The sequence below is a fragment of the Heterocephalus glaber genome, unplaced genomic scaffold, assembly GCF_053883595.1.
Source record: "Heterocephalus glaber isolate CG9 unplaced genomic scaffold, H.glaber_assembly_v1.0 deba00001764, whole genome shotgun sequence".
NCBI classification, from domain to species: domain Eukaryota; kingdom Metazoa; phylum Chordata; class Mammalia; order Rodentia; family Bathyergidae; genus Heterocephalus; species Heterocephalus glaber.
In genome coordinates this window covers 10,289,530-10,308,270 of record NW_028258461.1, presented here as the reverse complement: position 1 = coordinate 10,308,270, position 18,741 = coordinate 10,289,530, and the positions used below count along the sequence as shown (strand labels likewise).

General features: G+C 41.6%; 1 protein-coding gene across 1 annotated transcript; it reads left to right on the top strand.

Moving 5' to 3' along the window:
• Positions 1-4,287: 4,287 nt before the first annotated feature.
• On the top strand, positions 4,288-17,500 carry Cd40lg (CD40 ligand). Its single transcript, XM_004862331.3, has 5 exons — positions 4,288-4,930; positions 6,772-6,903; positions 11,083-11,137; positions 13,034-13,096; positions 16,138-17,500. Exons 1-5 carry the CDS (start codon positions 4,775-4,777, stop codon positions 16,512-16,514), a joined length of 783 nt encoding a protein of 260 aa, XP_004862388.1. The 5' UTR covers positions 4,288-4,774; the 3' UTR covers positions 16,515-17,500.
• Positions 17,501-18,741: the final 1,241 nt, after the last annotated feature.

Here is an 18,741-nt window from a genome sequence, read left to right as displayed (position 1 = left end):
TCTCTCCCTTCCCCTTACAGATTTTTCTTAGCAGCAACATCTGGCCTTTGCCCTTGGGCTAATGTGGTCTGGGGACACCGTCCAGGAAGGCTGTTGAGACCTCCACAATAGAAGGGAGGCAAAACCAAAAAGGAAAACCAGCGTCAGTCAAGAGTGAAAACCTCTAAAGGGCTCCACCCCCAGAGAAAAGCCCTCCTTGCCTTATCAGTTGTTGGGGTCCCTGTTCTTCCTGCCTCTCCACCACAGAGCCTAAAGAGAAGCCTGCTTGTTTACAGGCTCTGCCCACTTCTGCAGAAGCCACAGTTAGCCCTCCCATTCCGGAGAGAGATTTGAATGAGAAACAAATGAACACAACTTCAGAGGAAACCTGTGGCATCTATCCATAATATGCAACTGGGGTCACTCATAAATGAGACCAGCTAGCTAAGGGTCACCAGGCATTTCAGGAAAATGGTTGACATGAAAGAGAATGACCAAAATAAACAAATGGAACTGGCTCCAGAAGAGAGATAAAGAAATGGAAAACATTTAAACCCAATACATTCTGACTTAGAACGCCAGAGAGGCTGGCCAGTGCTATTCTTCCAGCTTCAAATGTTTTACAACTTCCCCTTCTATCCCCTTAAAAGAAAAATTAGTAATTTGGCAAATAGTCACTAATTCTTTATGTTATATCAAGAGCCAAGGATTCAGAGGTTTAAAAAATCCTCTCTTTCCCCTAGAAGCTGACGGTAGAGGTGTCAGAGAAGTCGATTACAAGGTGATATGATGAGCGCAATGGCAGAGTAACCACAAAAGAGGGTACCTTGTTACCTGGGAGGGAATCTTTCCCTTCAGCCTTAAGGGCAAGAGAGGAGGGAATCAGCCTGTGCACAGGGAATGGCATGAAGAAGCACAGCACATTTAAGGAAATAAAACTAACTTAATCGGCCTGATGCACCGAACTAAGCATGAATGAATAGTGGAAGATGAGGAGAGAAAAGTGGGCCTGGGTCAGCTTATCTGTTGTGCTAAGAATCAAGACATTATCCTCTAGGCAAGAGTCTTCCAGATCTATTCAGGGAAAATAGTCTTTGTGAGCCCCTTTGTAGAATAAACAAAATACTGATATATTTAACTCTTTCATATATACTGGAAATAATTTTCCTTGCAGAAACTATGACTGTGTTCTAGGTTATCTATATAAAATCACAACCACAAGCACATTCATACCAAAAACAAGTTGTTGAAGTATTATACATTTTTAAAATGTTTCCCTTGATACTTGTTTGCTACAAATCATTTACTAGCTAACACAAAAGCACTAGCAGAAAAGGATGACAGGAACTTAAGAAAATTCTATATAGGAATAACCAGAAAATGAAAGAATTCACAGCATCAATTTAATTCTTTCTGCAAACTAAGCAAAGAATGATCTGTATTTGATTTGGGCTGCAGGCAACTTCGTGCACTTCATGGATCTTCAAGTTTCTTGGAAAACTTTGAGAATCATTTCTGGGTTTGCAAGGCAACTGAAGATTTTAAATGAGGTCCAACATGATGGCCAGCTGACTTCTTATTGGGGAGTGATAGAAATGGTAGGTCCCGACACAAAGGATTTCTAATACAGACTCAGACATCAGAAAATGGAGCTTAATCTTGGAAGTTGGAAAGGTAACTGCTTATTGCCTGAAGCTGGAGGGCCAGGCAGAAGGAGGATGGAAGAAAATGGAGGCATCAAGGACTGAAGTATAAGCAGTCCTTTCTGGGCTGTTGCCATTTATGGTGAACCTGCCATGCTATGTCAATGTATTTCCTTAGGTCTGGGACAGAGCCTCAGGAAGTCGAATCATATTTGATAATATGGCTATTTAAAAGATTTGAAATTAACATTCTACCGGCAGTGTGGAAGACAGACAGACTGGAACAGGAAAGGGAGCAAGGAGATAAATTAGGCTGGTACAGTTCAGTAAACTACAAGAGAGGCTATGTGGACCTGGACAAAGATATTGGCAGGAGGCATGGAGAGAAGTGATGGCAATCAAGCTGCTTTAGGGAGGAAGAAATCACTGAGATTGGGGAGAAATGAGGGGGGGAGAGAGGAGAGAATTATGGATGACTCACAAGCCTCTGGCCTGAGCAGTTAGGAGAGTGGAAAGACCATTCACTGAGATAGGAAGAACCTTAAGGGAGAAAGAGTCTGCGTTGGAAACGGAGTTAGGAGTGAGTTGAGATTGGAGCATTCCAAGAGTAACGTGGCTATGGAATATCCAAGTCGAGACAGTCACTGGTAGGTGTACTTACAAATCTGAAGATCAGAGCCAAAGTGAGAGATTTAGGATTTATCACAATGAGGATGATAGTGAAAATCATGAAAGTGGATGAGAACTTCCCAAAGTAAACACAGAGAACCAGAAGTGAAGAGAGAGGAGGGGAGGGGAAAAGAGGGAGGGGGGAAAAGAAAAAGCAAGAAGAGGAAGGGAGAGGGGAGGGAGAGAGGGAAGAAGAGAAGAAGACCAAAAAATGAGGATGGGGAACAGTAAAATTGTAAGGGATACCGAAAAGGGGGTCACATGAAGACATCCTTTCTGAAAGACAGAAACCCTTAAGATCCCTGGGAAGCCTATGACTTGGGCAAAGACAGTATGTATTATTAACTGGGTCATATAAATCCCCAGTATTGGAGTAATAAACAAATTTATACTTGAGTATACATAGGGGGAAAACCTTAAATTAGAAGGATTGTCTGAGCAGGACATGTCATGGAGAGCTTTAAAATACTGGTAAAATTAACACTAATTATTTTTCAGTCTATGCATATATCATGGCATTGTACACCTCAAATAGATAGTTCGTATTTGTCAATTATATGTCAAGAAAGCTGGAAAACAAAAAGGAAAGAGATTAGGTGACACAGAAGGATGACAGCAGAAGAAGTCAATGGAATAATAGAGAAGTAACTAAAAATGAATTCTAAAAAGGCTCTGCCAAAACTATTTCTGAGCTAATAATGGTAGGAGCAGCGTCAGGAGTATATTGTGGAGAGAAGTCAGATTGAAGGAAGCTAGAGATCACGTAGGGGAGCCAGGGAGGTTGGACAAGAGCTCTCTTGAAGTTGGTCACAGGAGCAAATCTTGCTATTGTCTACATCTCTGTGGTCTCTTCAGCATCTTCTCCCTTGGGGCTTGGCAGGGCTCATCTTCTCAGGGTCCTTGCAAGTCTGGCACTCTGTAACTATGTGAAGCTGGCCTCAGAGAGGCCCTTGAGCCCATCTTGGTTCTCATGATAATCTTCCTTCGGCAGAACTAAGGTCACATGTCTAAGAACTGAGGCCTCTGACTTGACTGATCAAAGCTCATCACGTGCACTGAAGCAGATGTACTTGGCAGAGGTAGTGAAAAGCTACATAGGTCTGGGCCCAGGACAGGATGCTAGGGCGTGGGAGGGGAAGAAAGCAGCTGCTAACTACACAGACAGCTTGCCTATCAGAGCAACTTTTACATTTCTTATTTGTCTCTCCAAATAATTTTATAGGAATCACCAAAGCAATCTTATCACCATTTCTAGATGAGATTGGGATGTGTGGTAGGGATTTCCACAGAGGTGTTTGGTTTAAAGCCAGTCTGATGACGCAAAAGCCATTCAGCAATGTGTAATTCTGTACACCTCAGTGATTCAATTCATTGTCACAAGTCAAGGTGATTTTGATGTTGTTCTTATCTGATTTTTACCAGTATGTAAAGAGTTGGCAATTTGGAAAATACATGTTCTTGGGCTAAACAAATTCTTAAAAAATAGGTATGAGAGTTGTTGCTTAACCTGCAAATCTCTGTCATGCACATCTTTATTCAATCTTCATAACAAACTACGGAAGAGGCAAGGCAGGTATGGCTTAGAGTGTGAGGATACTGAGGTCTAAAGCAGTAAAGTAATTTGGCTGAGTTCCATAGCAGTTTATTGGTAGAGCAAAGAATAGGATACACAGCCCATAACTGCAGCCAGTTTTCCTTATCCCAAACCATTATACCAGCATCAGTGATAATTCATAGATTGAAACAATGCAGACAGGCAACATGGCTATATCGAGCTAATATTTTTACTTTAACTTCAATCCCACAATTTTGGCTGATTTCCTTGAGCAAAGATTTTTCTTCCATAATATTTCCAGCTAAATTATATTAGTAATTGTTAGCATTCTTTTTTCCTTTGTGCCATGTAGTGCTGACTTGCAAAGCTACTAGGATTTTGTTGAGCTTCAAGATTAAATAAGTAAACTCTTGAGAAGCAATCAGCTAGTGTCAAACCAATCATAAAATCAATCCAAACTTTTGTTGACATTTGTTTCTTTCCCTTTATGCAAGGTTCCCGCTTTATATTAGTAAGATTGAAATTGAAATAAGTCTATTGCTGGTGGATTAATTTGTCACTTTCCTTGAAACTGGTGAACCCAGGACGTTAGACAGCGATAGGAAAATACTGCCATTGTCTGTTAAGAAGTCTGTGACATTTCAAGGCAAGAATGAATGTATGGAAGAAGAAACTTGTTTCTTCTTTACTAACAAAAGGGAAAGCCTGGAAGTGAATGATATGGGTATAATTAAAAAAAAAAAAGAAAAACCTTTACGTAACTTTTTTGCTGGGAGAGAAGACTACGAAGCACATTTTCCAGGAAGTGTGGGCTGCAACGATTGTGCGCTCTTAACTAATCCTGAGTAAGGTGGCCAATTTGACAGTCTTCTCATGCTGCCTCTTCCACCTTCTTCGTCAGAAGATACCATTTCAGCTTTAACCCAGCATGATCGAAACATACAGTCAACCTTCTCCGCGATCTGTGGCCACTGGACAGCCCATCAGCATGAAAATTTTTATGTATTTACTTACTGTTTTTCTAATCACCCAGATGATTGGATCGGCATTTTTTGCTGTATATCTTCATAGAAGGTTAGACAAGGTAAGATGAACTACAACCTTTTGTTAACTAAATTGGGAGTCTAATTGATTTGTGGATCCATTGATTTTAATTCTGCTCAAATGTTGGAGAATGATAGAAACTCAAATGGATTAATGGTCTTGTGGCATAGTTATTGTCTAGTCAGTGAAGTCTCATATTCTTGCCTCTGGTTAAACTCTTGGGATCTGGAGTCACACTGGCTAGTTACAAATCTTGGCTCTGACCCTACCACCTCTGTGATCCCAGGCATGTTATTTTACATATTTTATGCCTTAGTTTCCGTGCCTGTGAAATGAGAATAGTAATAGCACTCATCTCATAGATTAAGTGATTTTAGTCTTGTACATTGCTTAGAATAGTGCCTGGCACAAAGAAAGTGCTGTGTAGACACTAGCTATCATTATTCCCTAAAGTTTGACTTTAAAAGTTCAACAATTTTTTTTTCAGGTGGAGACAACTTTTTCCTTTTAAATTTCCACCTAGGGAAGGAGTGTACCAGTTTGATCTGAAATTGCATACTGCTTCAGATTAACACAAAGACAAGTCTCCAAATTTGCAGGTTTCTTAATAAAAATGGTGCTCCCTGTACAATTCTTCATGTGCTGACCGTAGCTGCAAGCTACTCAATGCCCATCCCAGGTGCATTTAGATTCCTAAGTGGTTGGACTTACAAGAAGAAAAGAGAAGAGTAACTTAGTAGGTTGTTTTTGGCTTCTTAGGAAAAAAATGTCAGGATTTATGTTTTTTCTATGTATTTGATCACTTCCACTGAAGGACATTATTGGCCATGTTGCCAAAACACAAATCATAGTAAGGGAAAAGTGAACAATTATCTGACCATCCCTAAAAGTCTGGACACGGGAACCGTGGCTCCGAGGAATCCAGATGACTGTTTTCTCAGAGGTCCTTGGCTGTCCTCTCTTGGGATAGAGACCTAGAATTAGGGTCATGCAGGTGCGCAAGTATAGGGCAAGGTAGTGAGTGTTGAGGTGATCCACTAGGACACTCAAACTTCAGGTTTCACCCCTGAGACAAAGGGGGGGCTTCTGGGTCTAGATGCTTGTTTGTTTGCTCCCGTGGGCTCTGTTGATCAAATGTCAGGACATATGTCTCGTCTCCAAAGGGAAAAAGTGACCCTGGTAGAGTCAAGTATACCATTGCTTCGAGGTGTGTCCTTGATGACAACAAAAGTCCTCAGCAAAGGCAATCTTGTTTTGAATTGTAAAAATCTACTCATAAGAAAATGGCATAGGATTGGTGGATGAAACAAGTGAATTCTATACATTTAATTATCACGAAGATATTGGAAAACAAAATACCTCATTAACTTTGGGGATGAAAGATTACTTCTTTAAAAATGCAAATATTTTCCACAAATACTAAAGTTAAGAAGGGACAGAGGTAATTAGAATTTGAGTTAATGGACACACAGCAAATTAACTTCTTCTAAAGCACTGCATCATGTACACTAAAATGAAGTGTATGCACAAATTAGTTTAGCAGAAAACTATTTTAGAGGCTGATGAGAAATGTAACAATTATAGAATAGTGCAGCTGTGATACATTAAAAATATATATGCTCTTTGATGGAAGTTCATTAGAATAGATGTGATTTCTACCTAGCGTTTCAGATAATATGATGTCTCCATTGCTGGTTTTTGTAGTTCTTTAAATGGTAAATACCAAGTAGCAATAATCCCATATAATAACGTTATATTGTCCATTTATGCTCTCAAAGTCCTTTTCTTATTGGTGCCGTGGAAGTGAATGTGGAGGCAGACATCATTAGCTGCATTCTTCTTCACAATGACATTTCACATATCCTTGTTATTTCAAAATAGATAGAAGATGAAAGGAATCTTCATGATGATTTTGTATTCATGAAAACAATACAGAGATGCAACAAAGGAGAAGAATCGTTATCCTTGCTGAACTGTGAGAAAATTAGAAGCCAGTTTGAAGGCTTTGTCAAGGTAAGGCTCTCAGTTATTGGTAAAAGTCACTGGAAAATTTTACCACACTTTCTAGGTTAGGAAACTGAAATTCAACAATGTAAAAGCTTAAAAATTTACTATGCGCACATATACCTATGTATATACATATATATACACGTATACACATACATACCTGGGTATGGATATGTGTATATCAAAAAAACAAACACTAAGCCAAAATCCCATCTTAAAAAAGCAAAGGAAAGTTGGAAATGTATGTATTCCTGCTTGATAAGATCAAAAAGGCTGTCTCTTCCAGGCGTGGTGAAGCACGCCTGTAATCTCAGCACTCGGGAAGCTGAGGCAGGAGGATTGTCAAGAGTTCGAGGTCAGCCTGGGCTACATAATGAGCTCAGAGCCAGCCTGAACTACAAAGGGAAACCCTGCCTCAAAAAAACAAACAAACAGAAAAGGCTGTCTCTGGGAGAAAATACACATTTTCATGAGCATATGCATGTATGCTCACGAGCTCTCATGGGCAGGTGCCAATGAGCAAAATTATAAAGTACATTAGATTTGGTTTTTTTCATTTCTCTATTTCCCCACCCAAACTTTGACATCTTCCCACCATGGAGCCAAGGTCTAATCCCCATTTCCCAGGGAACCAATAACCCTTGGCCACTGCCATGTTGGCAGACCTGAGGCAAAGGTATTGCTTGCCCTAGGAATGGTAGGGACTCGTGAAGTCAGATACAGTCTCTAGTGCTCAGCCAATGATGGAGTTTCAGGTGCTGAGAAAGGAAGGTCTTTCCCTTTTATTGTGGAGAAGGTGTGCAGGGAATGAGCCATGGACATTCTTAGTGCCGTTTACTAGCACTTTCATGTGCAGCCAGCCCACTCTCGAGTTGGTCATGACCAGAGACAGAGGTTTGAAATCTTCTAACCCATCAGTGTAGCCAGCTTAAAATCAATTATGACTGTGGCCTATAACAGGTACATAAAACAAGAAGTTTTAGAATTTTTTCCTTTAACTTGCTCATCACAGATATGAGAGCAAGAGGCTCCTTTTCCCAAGAGAGAATATCAAGTATTCTCACTTCCCATTTTCCTCCCAGAGCACTGAGTCAAATCCCTTTGGCCCTCAGCTCAGTTAGAGTTCATGTCTAGGAACTCCCTGTTGAAGGCAGCTCTGTGTTGGTGGGGGAGTGGTATTAGAATAAGCCAACAGGAATTCATTCTCATATGCCGTTAGGTGTAAATTTAATAAGAGAGTAAGGAGCTTAAGATCTTTTTCGGAACTTGTTCCTGTCCTCCTGTATGTAACTGACATGTAATAAAATCTAGTACTAAAGACCCTAACAACTTATTCCTGAGTTACCTATGGGGATCAGAACATGGCTCAAATCTGCCCCTGGCTTTCAGGTTCTTTATGCTTATCTAGGTTTTGGATGAAATTTTTAGTCTTTCACTTGCAAAACTGGCCCAGTTTGGAAATAATTTGGTTTCTCCCATTCTTAGAGGATTCTGGTTACTATTATAGAGTATTTGGAGGTGTTTCAAATTTCAGTGTGAATAAAGCCACATTCAGAACAAAGGTTAACAATCCAAATAGCATATTGAATATACTTGGTTGTTTGACCTTGGGCAAATGACTTAATTCTTTCACGTATAACACAAGAGGAATAAAGTTATCTGTATGGACGCTACCAGCTCGGACATTCTGTAACTGTCTGATCAGCCTTCAGTTCCCTCAAATGGCAGTGAGAGTGGCTTGTTGGTTCTTTCCCTTCCCTCTCATTGTCACTGAGAGTTTTACAGTTGACCTGACCATTCCTCATGTCCTTATTTCAGGTCAGAAGTATAAAGGTCCCAAAATCATCTACCCAGGACAAGACAAAGAAAAATAGTTGGTTTGGCCTCCCTGTTTACACTTATATTAAAAGGGGACAGCTCCGAGTTTCATGTTCTAAAAAGGTGGACCTTTCAAGGCTTGTCAGCCAGGGCCCCACTGATCTCTTCCTTCCCTGTGTCCGAGGAGGTTCCTTGCCTGTGCTGCAGCAGGTTGGACCCTGGTCAATGCCATTTGTACTGAGGATGTGCACAATGGTGACTTACAAAGTCCTCCAGCTACACTGTTCTCCCCCTGCCCAATGACTTTTCAAAACCCATTCTCCCAAATGTTTCACTCTGAAACAATATTTTCAACTCTTTTTTTAACTTAACAGGCCAACTGTTGAACAACCTCAGATTGGATTTGTATTTTCTGAGCTAATGTTCGAAGATGTTCAAGGCCACAATCTGGCTAGTCCAGAGCAAGTAGAGCAAGCTCAAGTTTAAATTTTAGGCCTTCAAGTCATAGGGCTTGACAGGGACTTAGAAATAATCAGATCCAGTTCTCAATTCTCAGAATTTAAGTCTTCTCTCCATCATCCCTACCCAATAATCACCCAATCTTTATCTGAAGACTTCTGGTGATAGGAACTTATTATCTCCTGAGGTGAGTAGCACCACACAGTAACTTTGGAGTAAGGGGAAGATGGAATTCAGGGCTCAGGTTAGGGTGAGTGGAGGCACCACTTTAAATACCACGATTTCACATTAAAATTTCCAACCCACCTCACCCTCTGAGAGAACAGTCCTTACTATGATTATCTGCCCACCAATGCCTGAGATGCTTTTGATAGGGTCAAAGTATTTTCAAGTTAAAGTATTTTCTGTCCATACCTGCCACATAGAGTTCCCACTACGAAAGGAATAACTAATCCCAGATTTACTGAAAGTCAACTCTGAAAAGTCTTTCAATTGAAGTATAAAATTAAGCAACAAAAAAAAGGGCTCTGGGGAGTGTGGCTGGCGAAGAGTTCACAAAAAGGCAAAGCTAGGCGTATAAAAGACAAACTTTGCTGACTTCACATTTTCATCTCGGTCAGGCCCTGACACCAATGCAACCACATAGCCTAAAAGTATCTCAGCTTCAATCATCACACTCTAGTTTTTGAAAAGACTCTAAACAGTCATTTGTTTACTTGTTATCTCACAAACATTTTCCTGTCACTGCATTTTCATAGTGCCCCACTTCAGCTCGAATGGAAAGTTGAAGCTCTGTGGCCCATGTGAGCGTTTCAAGGCTCAGGTTCCCCTTGGGGCTCTGTGACTTACACCCTCACATCTGGCAATTGAGCTGAGCCTATGACTAAAGAGTCACAAGTAACAACAGAGATTCCTTCTAGAAGGGGAGAACAAAGGAAGGTCCTTGTAGACCATTAATTCCAGGAACGGAAAGGAAGACTACTTTGATTAACAGAAGATGTGAAAATACTACTCCCTTCTTCCTTGTGTTCAGAATATAGAGTGATGAAATAAGTTGAGCCAGGTCATATGATCTCTTGGTGTAAGTTTCAGACCAACCCTTTGGGTGACATTTGGGCCAGTGAAGTCCTCCAGGCCTTTTGTTCAGTCTCTTTAAAATGACAGCAATAGCCTTTCTCATCTTCCAGCCTATGTTGATGAGAGTCCCTGTTAGCTTCTTCAAGTACTTCTAGCATTCTTTCAGTTTATAAGGGAAAAGAAATCTTTCAAATAGTGTTGTATTTGTCTTTGAACATCAGCAGCATTGGGAGATGATCTGTGTTTCCCAAATGGTGATTATTCTAAATAAATACAGGATAACTATCAGCAAGGGAATCTCTCAAGCCCATTGAAAGAGATAAAAAAATATGTGAGGGTCATTTTATAGTCTTGGATTTATCTCCAAAGGTCAAACTTACTATTACCTTTTCCTATGAGATTTCAGACCAATTTTATTATAATAGATACACATCATGCTGTATATTTATTAATATTCCATATACTGGTTCCCAGGGTAAAAGCATATCTTTGTTGAGCACTATTTGTCATATCTGTCAAAGCCAGAGAGGTTGGGGTCATAGGAAGGGTCAGTATCACAGCCTCTGGTCCGGAGAGAGCATTGGAATGGAGATAATAAGGCTTGGATTTTGTTCCGAATTCTCCCCTGGGCTTTTTGGACTATCAGCTCATCTGTCAGAGCCACGAACTCCCAATTGGTACGATAGAATTAATGACAGAATCTTAGTCTATATGATAATCCTCACCGGAAATAGACAACAGAGTAATGATGGATGCCAAATGAGTGATACTGCTAAAACCCCAACACAGACCTCCTGTTAAAATGACCTTTTACAATGATTCTTCTTTTAGGATATAATGCTAAACAAAGAGGAAAAGAAAGAAATCAGCTATGAAAGGCAAAAAGGTAGGTTGCTATTCACCAATTTCTATGAATGTTTATATGCTAAAAGGAAGATTTAGGCTGATCATATTGAACAGCAAGTGGTGAATTAGGGAACTTTTAGTCCTGGAAATAAAACAGGAAGAAAATTGTTAATTTGATACCTGCTCTGGTCCCTGTGATTTGGAAAGCCTTTGGATGTTGATATTTATAGGGAAGGCTATGTTCCTTTAATGCTGACAATACTAACTGCAGAGAAAGTCCATTATATTCAGGATACCTTCATCCAAACAACCATTCCATCTGGTACCATCTTCAGAGGATGAGAGGGCAGAAAAGTCATCATTTGGTAAAAAAGGTATCCATTGCTCAATGATCATAAATTTTCGTGGAGGACAGTGGCCAGGAAAGCCTCTGGGATCAAGTGTAACAACATTCTAATCTTTACTTTGTTCTTGACATCAGAGCACACCAAACATCTTAGAGTTAAAAAGAGATCTTGATGGTTCTCAAATCCAGCACAATCCTCAGAACATAAATCTCTTTTAAAACAGCACTGGCCATCTGGCCTCCCATCAAATATGTCTAGGGATAAGGTTTCCTTCTACCTCATCACTACTCCATCAGACAGCCTTGCATGTCTTTGAACAGATCTAATAAATATAGCAAGATTACTACACTACTCAAGACTATGTCTGTCCTTCTCTTGAGTCAAATTTTATTCCTTTAATCTCTATTCAGCAAAGACCCAATTCTGCTCTTTAAGGCCATACTAATCAATGTACAATTTGTCTCTTACACAGCAGTTGTGCAGATACTGAAGGCAGCAATCGTGACCTCTGAGCTTTGATTGAGGCTTTCTTTCTCCAGGCTAAACATGCCCAGGGTCTTCCACTGTTCCTCTCATGACATTTTCCAGGGCTTTCCTTCTTCCAGTTACTTCTTTTTTCTGGGCACACCAACTTTTCCCTGTTCCCTTTATAACACCGGAAACCAACGTAATATTACTGGATGTGACTTGAGCTGTGGAGGAAGAAAAGAAAGAGTGTGGGAGAGACTATTATAGCACAAAGATGGTGAATGTAATGCCATGGCTTGTGCAAATCTGATACACACAAAGAAATGCATCCAAATAAATACTATTTTCTGAGGTAAAGAGAGTGTTCATAACTCGCCTTAACCATTGGTTCAGATGCTAAGTGGTCATCTGATTCCCATGAAGTTTTCATTCTCAGAATGACTGTAAGACATGTAGAGTGGTACTATGTTCTCTGTTAAGGACAGTAAAATTTCAGGAAACAGATCCTGTGGATGCTGCCTAGCAGTCTTCAGGGAAATCATAAGTTCAACCAAACTGATGTTCAGCTCATGCATTTGGATTCACTTACAGTGCACCTACCGAGTGTGCAGCACCTGTCTCATAACTGAAAAAGCAAACTTACACACAATCTCTGCACTTAGGAGGTCAGCACTTTGATTAAGGTGCCAGTTTTTACATGAGAGACAGTTAGAGATAGACACAACTGTTTGGCCAGTTGCTTGACCTAAGTAGGCACTATAAGCATCTTACTGAGTATGCAGATAAATGTTGGGACTCACTAAGACTCCCAGTGTGTCAGAGTTATTCCTAAAAGCAAGATTCAAGGTATATCTAATGAAGACAGGAATTTCTAGCCTGTGTCAATCTATGTGAAGTATTGAAAAACTATTAGGAGAAGGAGAGCTCAATCAAAACATCTAATTAATGGTTTAAGATATTAAGAAATCAAATTTTCCTCCAGTGAGAAAGATTTCGTTCTTCCTTTCGCATAACCTATCTTAGGAAAGTCTCTATTACACAGTTGTAGACCTGAACTAACTTGTTCTGTGGGCAGTTTTATATTTCCTTGGCCTGACAGTTTGCTTTTGGTTTCATTTCAGGTGATCAAGATCCTCAAATTGCAGCACATGTCATAAGTCAAGCCAGTGGTAAAACAGCATCTGGTAAGTTCTGTAGCATCTGAGGGTCAACCACCCAAGGGGGAAGGCTGAGATATGGAAGCAGTATAGCGTAATAATGACTAGGTTTCTCTCTTCCTCAGGGGCCCAATTTACAAATCTGCCCATATATCTCTCAAATGTTGCCCTTTGTCTTCAAAGTGAGCTCCAATGCACAGATGGGACTTTGAGGGACAAAGGGAGATAGGAAGAAATCCCAGTGTTCTCATTACGTTCTTGCTCAATGGCTGATTCTAAATGATGAATTCCTAGGTGGTGAGACCATTATTCTGACAGCACAGGAGGAACGGCGGGTGGCGACCCCCTGGCTGGGGGCACCCCCCTCCCAGCCCCTCTTCACTGTGCTTAAATAGGCCTCAGGGGGTCTTTTCTGTTACCTGTCAATCCCCATGTCATTAACCCCAGCCTCACTGGGGCCAACCTCGGGGAAATTAAAGGTAAAATCGTTCTGTAAAGATCAATAGGTGTCGAGACGTGAGATTTTCCAATGAAGTAACAACATACGACATACTGTGTGATCTTTTCAACTCTGAATGATTTTATTTCCATATAAGTTCTGCCATCATTCTAGCTCTTAGATTTTTTTTTTCCCAAATCTGTACCTTGTGATAGCTGGTGCTGGAGAATGTGTCGCATCTGATAAATGGATGGAAACATATACGCTAGCACAAAATCCCCCGTCTAGATAAATGGAAGAGCAACAGAGCAGTCTTTGAAAATTCAGCAGAGTGCTCCGGAATGGAGCCTCTAAACGCTCTGTGTGTGTGTGTGTGTGTGTGTGTGTGTGTGTGTGTGTGTGTGTGTGACATATATGCAACAGAGAGAGGCAGAGACAAAGAAAGGAAGATACTGCTTCCTCCCAGTTGTGTGGACTTCTCGGTGGGTATACCATTCATGGTTATAACATGGAGCTTTTTATGAAAGAGTACCAGATAGGGAGTTTTTGAACACTGGGATTCAAGAACCATGACAATCACCTGCCAAATGACTTTCACCAAGTCCCTGTAACTATGCAGCAGTTTCCTGCTGCACCTACTTCACAGGGTAGCTTTCAGTATCAAATCAGTGAATGGGAAAGAAAGTTATGCTGTCAAGTTATGCTATACCAATGTAAAGTGCCACTACTTAGCATACTTCACTGTGGTTTAGATGCCAAAAGAGTGACATAAACCCCCTCATTAATGCCAGTTATTCTGTAACATCTAATAATTCTGTCATACATACCTTTCTCAGAAAATATACCTATGGAAGAACATCATAACTATATTACCATGCCCAGAGTCTCTCTCTCTCTCTCTCTCTCTCTCTCTCTCTCTCTCTCTCTCTCTCTTCCTCCCTCCCTCCCTCTCTCTCCTCTCTCTCTTTATTGGGATTAAACCCAGGGCCTTCATACTGTTCTGCATCCCCAGCCCTTTTATTATTCTTTATTTTGAGACAGGGTCTCACTAAGTCACTAAATTATCCAAGCTGGTCTGAAACTTGCTATCCTCTTGTCTCACCTCCAAGAGTGTTGGGATTACAGGTGTGTACCACCATGACCATCTAGAAACCTCTTTTGGATTCAATGATAGCAGCAGAGAAACCTAGAATCACCTCACCATTGGTCTTTGTATACCTCTATCTAAATCGTTGCTCTTAGATATATTTTGCAGAGTTCAGACTCTCCCTAAAGGCTCATGATTCATAGTGGTCCTACAACATCATACAATGTGTATCACAGGAGATCAGGTGGGGAGACGGTAACATTCCTCCCCAAGCCTAAACCCAAATCTCTTCTTCCAATCTGATCACACTGCTATAAACTTGACTTACATCCTACAGCAAGGACTAACAATAAGAGAGAAATTAACAAAGTAAACACAATGGACTAAAACACAGAGAACCTGCCAAGTGGTCCAAATGTAAAAACATCATGAAGGGGGCATCCTTTCCGGAGTGGTTTGGGAGGCCCAGAAATGTGAGGCATTTGGGGATGCCTATCTGGTATTAAAGGATAAACCCTAATAGGTAGGACCTTGTGCCCTGATTGACCTAAGACCAATGAATGGGAAAATTTTTAAAAGGTGAAAGAAGCAAATGCATCAATACTTTCCCCTCTCCCCAACCCCCAACCTTCTCAGCCAATCTAACACTCTGTAGGAGCTGAGATTTGAAATCGAGTGCACACATTACTTTGAACCCACTCAACATCTCAGCTGAGAAAATGGCACACCATTGGTGGGTACTCTAGTTTAGCCACAAGAATACAGATACTTTCAAGTTGGTGGCACCCACTACAATGGGAGATCAAAACACAGTGAAATGCACACCATTTATTTTCGTATTTTCTTGCCTAATTTTAGTCCTTGCTGTGGGAGGCAGCTCAGGTCTCAACAGCATGATCAGGTAGAAAGAAGTGGAGTCTTTTCTCCAAGCTGAGGCTGAGCCGGGTAGACCAACAACTTTGGCTTTATACAATTCAAGGCAAGTGAGCCAGGCATGGTGGTCCACACCTGTAATCCCAACACTTGGGAGGTTGAGGCTGAAGGATCCCAGTGAGTTCGAGGCCAGCCTGGGCTACATAGTCAGACCCTGTCTCAAAAGAAAAATTCATCCATGCAAGGTGTTCATGTTAATATCAGCAAGGATCTAGTCTGAAGAATTTGGTATGCATAATTTATGATGTGGAATTTTGGAATCATTTGCACTTTCTCAAATTCAGGGGCAAATTGGCTTTACGAATTATAAAGGGAGAAGGAGTCTCATTGTGATGTGTTACTTTATCTAATCTTCACAAATCTCTGAAATATGCTTTAATATTAGCCCACATTGTCAATGAGGAGCTGAGGGAAGCCCGGTTTGGAACCTGGCTTTATCTGACTCTAAAGCTCATGCTAATTTGTAATCCATGACTCTGAAGGCTAGGAAGGGCCTTGAGAATCCATTCCTACACAAAGCCAGCGTCCAAACTTAAAATCTATTTTCTGCTAGGATGTAAATCATTCTCTGCTTCCCCCTGGTCATGAATTTTCCCCTCTTTGTTACAGTTTTACAGTGGGCTGAAAAAGGATATTACACCATGAGCAGCAGCCTGGTAACCCTCGAAAATGGGAAACAGCTGACCATTAAAAGACAAGGACTCTATTACATCTACACCCAAGTCACCTTCTGTTCCAATCGAGAACCTCCGAGCCAAGCTCCATTTATAGCCAGCCTCTGTCTGAAGTCCACAAGTGGCTCTGAGAGAATCTTACTCCGAGCGGCAAATGTCCACAGTTCCTCCAAACCCTGCGGGCAGCAATCCATTCATTTGGGAGGAGTATTTGAATTGCAACCAGGTGCTTCGGTGTTTGTCAATGTGACTGATCCAAGCCAAGTGAGCCACGGGACTGGCTTCACATCTTTTGGCTTGCTCAAACTCTGAACGGTGCACCCCCAGGCTGTGGCTGAGCTGGCGCTGGCAGTCTTCCCAACACAGCAAAGCAGTGGAGACCACCCGCCATGGAACTGCCTATTTATAACCCTAGGATCCTCCTCGTGGAGAACTATTTATTGTACACCCCAAGGCATGCAGGGCTGTAGTAAGTGAATCGCAGGGTGGGCAAGACCCTAACAGACCCTGCTCATAAGAGCTTGTATTCTGAAGCAGCAGCCCCACTGATGCAGGCATCCGGAGAGTTCTGTAAGAAGACAAGGCCAGTGTGCACAGATAGAACCCTGAGTAAACAGCAGATAATTAGTTGAGTTCAGTTTTGTTTCTTTACATGCAGTGTCTCTCAGCGGATAATGTATTTGATTTACCAATGAAAATGCAAAAGTAAGAATGGGGAGCCTCAGCTCGCCTTCAGTTGTGGCTGGCCGTGTAGCTCTGGTGGAAGAGGCCAGGCATTAGAAAGTCGATGGGTGTGGAGAACTGAGAATCCTGTGCCCACCATCGCCTAACACTCATTCATTCATTCATTCATTCTCTCTTTCTTACTCTCCCAGTTTCACTCTCTCAATCTTATTCTCTCAATTTCTCTCTTTCAATCCATTCTCTCAATTTTTCTCTCCATTTTCTTCTCTCATTTTCCCTCTCTCTAGCTTAATCTTATTCTCTCTCTCTCTCTCTCTCTCTCTCTCTCTCTCTCTCTCTCTCTCTCTCACACACACACACACACACACACACACACGCACACACACACACGCACACACATCAGTCAGGCTGTTGCTACTCAGTTACCTTATTTCTCCCCTGTCCCTTATTTCTGCCACACTGTAGATGAGGGGAGAGAGCAGCTCCGAGCCTCCCCCTCCTCATCTCAAAGTGACTATATTTAAAGGAAATCTGTTGTATCTCCCCGCAGTCGCCATTGTGTCCAGAGTGAACCTGTGTTTATCTTGTTATTTATTTTTGAGTAATAAAGATCTTTTAACATCGCTGTTGTTGTTTAGTACCCTTCCCAGTTTGGGGAAAGAGGAAGTACTTGGAGGGAATCGTGCCAACTTCTGTGCTTTTTTCATAAACTGAATTCTCAAGCTTGGTACACAGCAAAATATCTTGGTGACAGCACTCTCTGGAAGTCAACTACGGCCTTTGATGTATGACATGGAAGCCTGTTCAGTGAAAAGCAGTATGAGTCTTCATTTCCAGCTTTCTCTAAAAAGATTGCAGGAGATTGACTTTTTCAAATTAATCACAGCTAAATGAGGCTGAAGGAAGGCCTTAAATAAGAAGCAGTAATGTCTTTTGAACAGCTATCTAGATGGCTGCACTTTTGTTGAGAGGAAATGGAGCTAGGATCCCCGGAGGATTAGTATTGGCCTCCGTTGCCCACTGAAGCCAATCAAGTCATTTCTTGTCACCGCCAATCAAGGAGTTATTTATATAAGAAACTCGGTGTGGCATCTTCATTTTTACTGGCACAGTGCTTTGCTTAGGACAGCACCACATAGTCATCCAAAAAATGACTATAGAAATAAGAAAGGGAAGGTGAGGGGGCGGCATCCGCTCTGGGCCACCACCCCTGCTCTTCAGGCCTGTGGCTCCTACAGCCCCTTCTGGACTTTGACGACCTTGCAGCAAACACCTGCCTCGCAGCTGTAAGTGTGCCAGACAAATTTGCATGCTGTGCACTTTCTCCAGCAAGAGAATTTGGGTATGAGCGAGGGTGACATTTGTTGATTCGGGGACTCGCTAGAGATAGGTCCACAGTGCTTTTGTGGAGGCTTAAAGGACATGGGGCAGCAGCTGAGGAGACATTGGCCATGATGTTCATCCAGGCTCGGGCCCTCCTTAGGAAAGCCAGGGTCCTGGGCCTAGGTGAGGGGAGGACTTGGCCAAACGGACAGAGACAAAGGTGACCTGCAGGCCATAACTTTCCCCTCTTACAGTAGCTGAGTGCCCACTTTGTAACAGTGCCACACTTCAGCAATTCACCTGTGTGAGGCAGTGGGGCAGTGAGAGGAGTCAACCCTTGGGTAGGATTCATCTGAAATGAATCCATGTCCACTTGGACGGAGTTTTAAAATAATCCTCATACACTCACTTCCTCTTTTGATTCAAATATTGCCTCTGCAATTCACCCTGCCTTCTTTTGTTGTTGTTGTTGCTTTTTTTGTTTTGTTTTTTTGTCTTGTTTTGTTTTGGTACCAGGGATTGAACTCCAGTC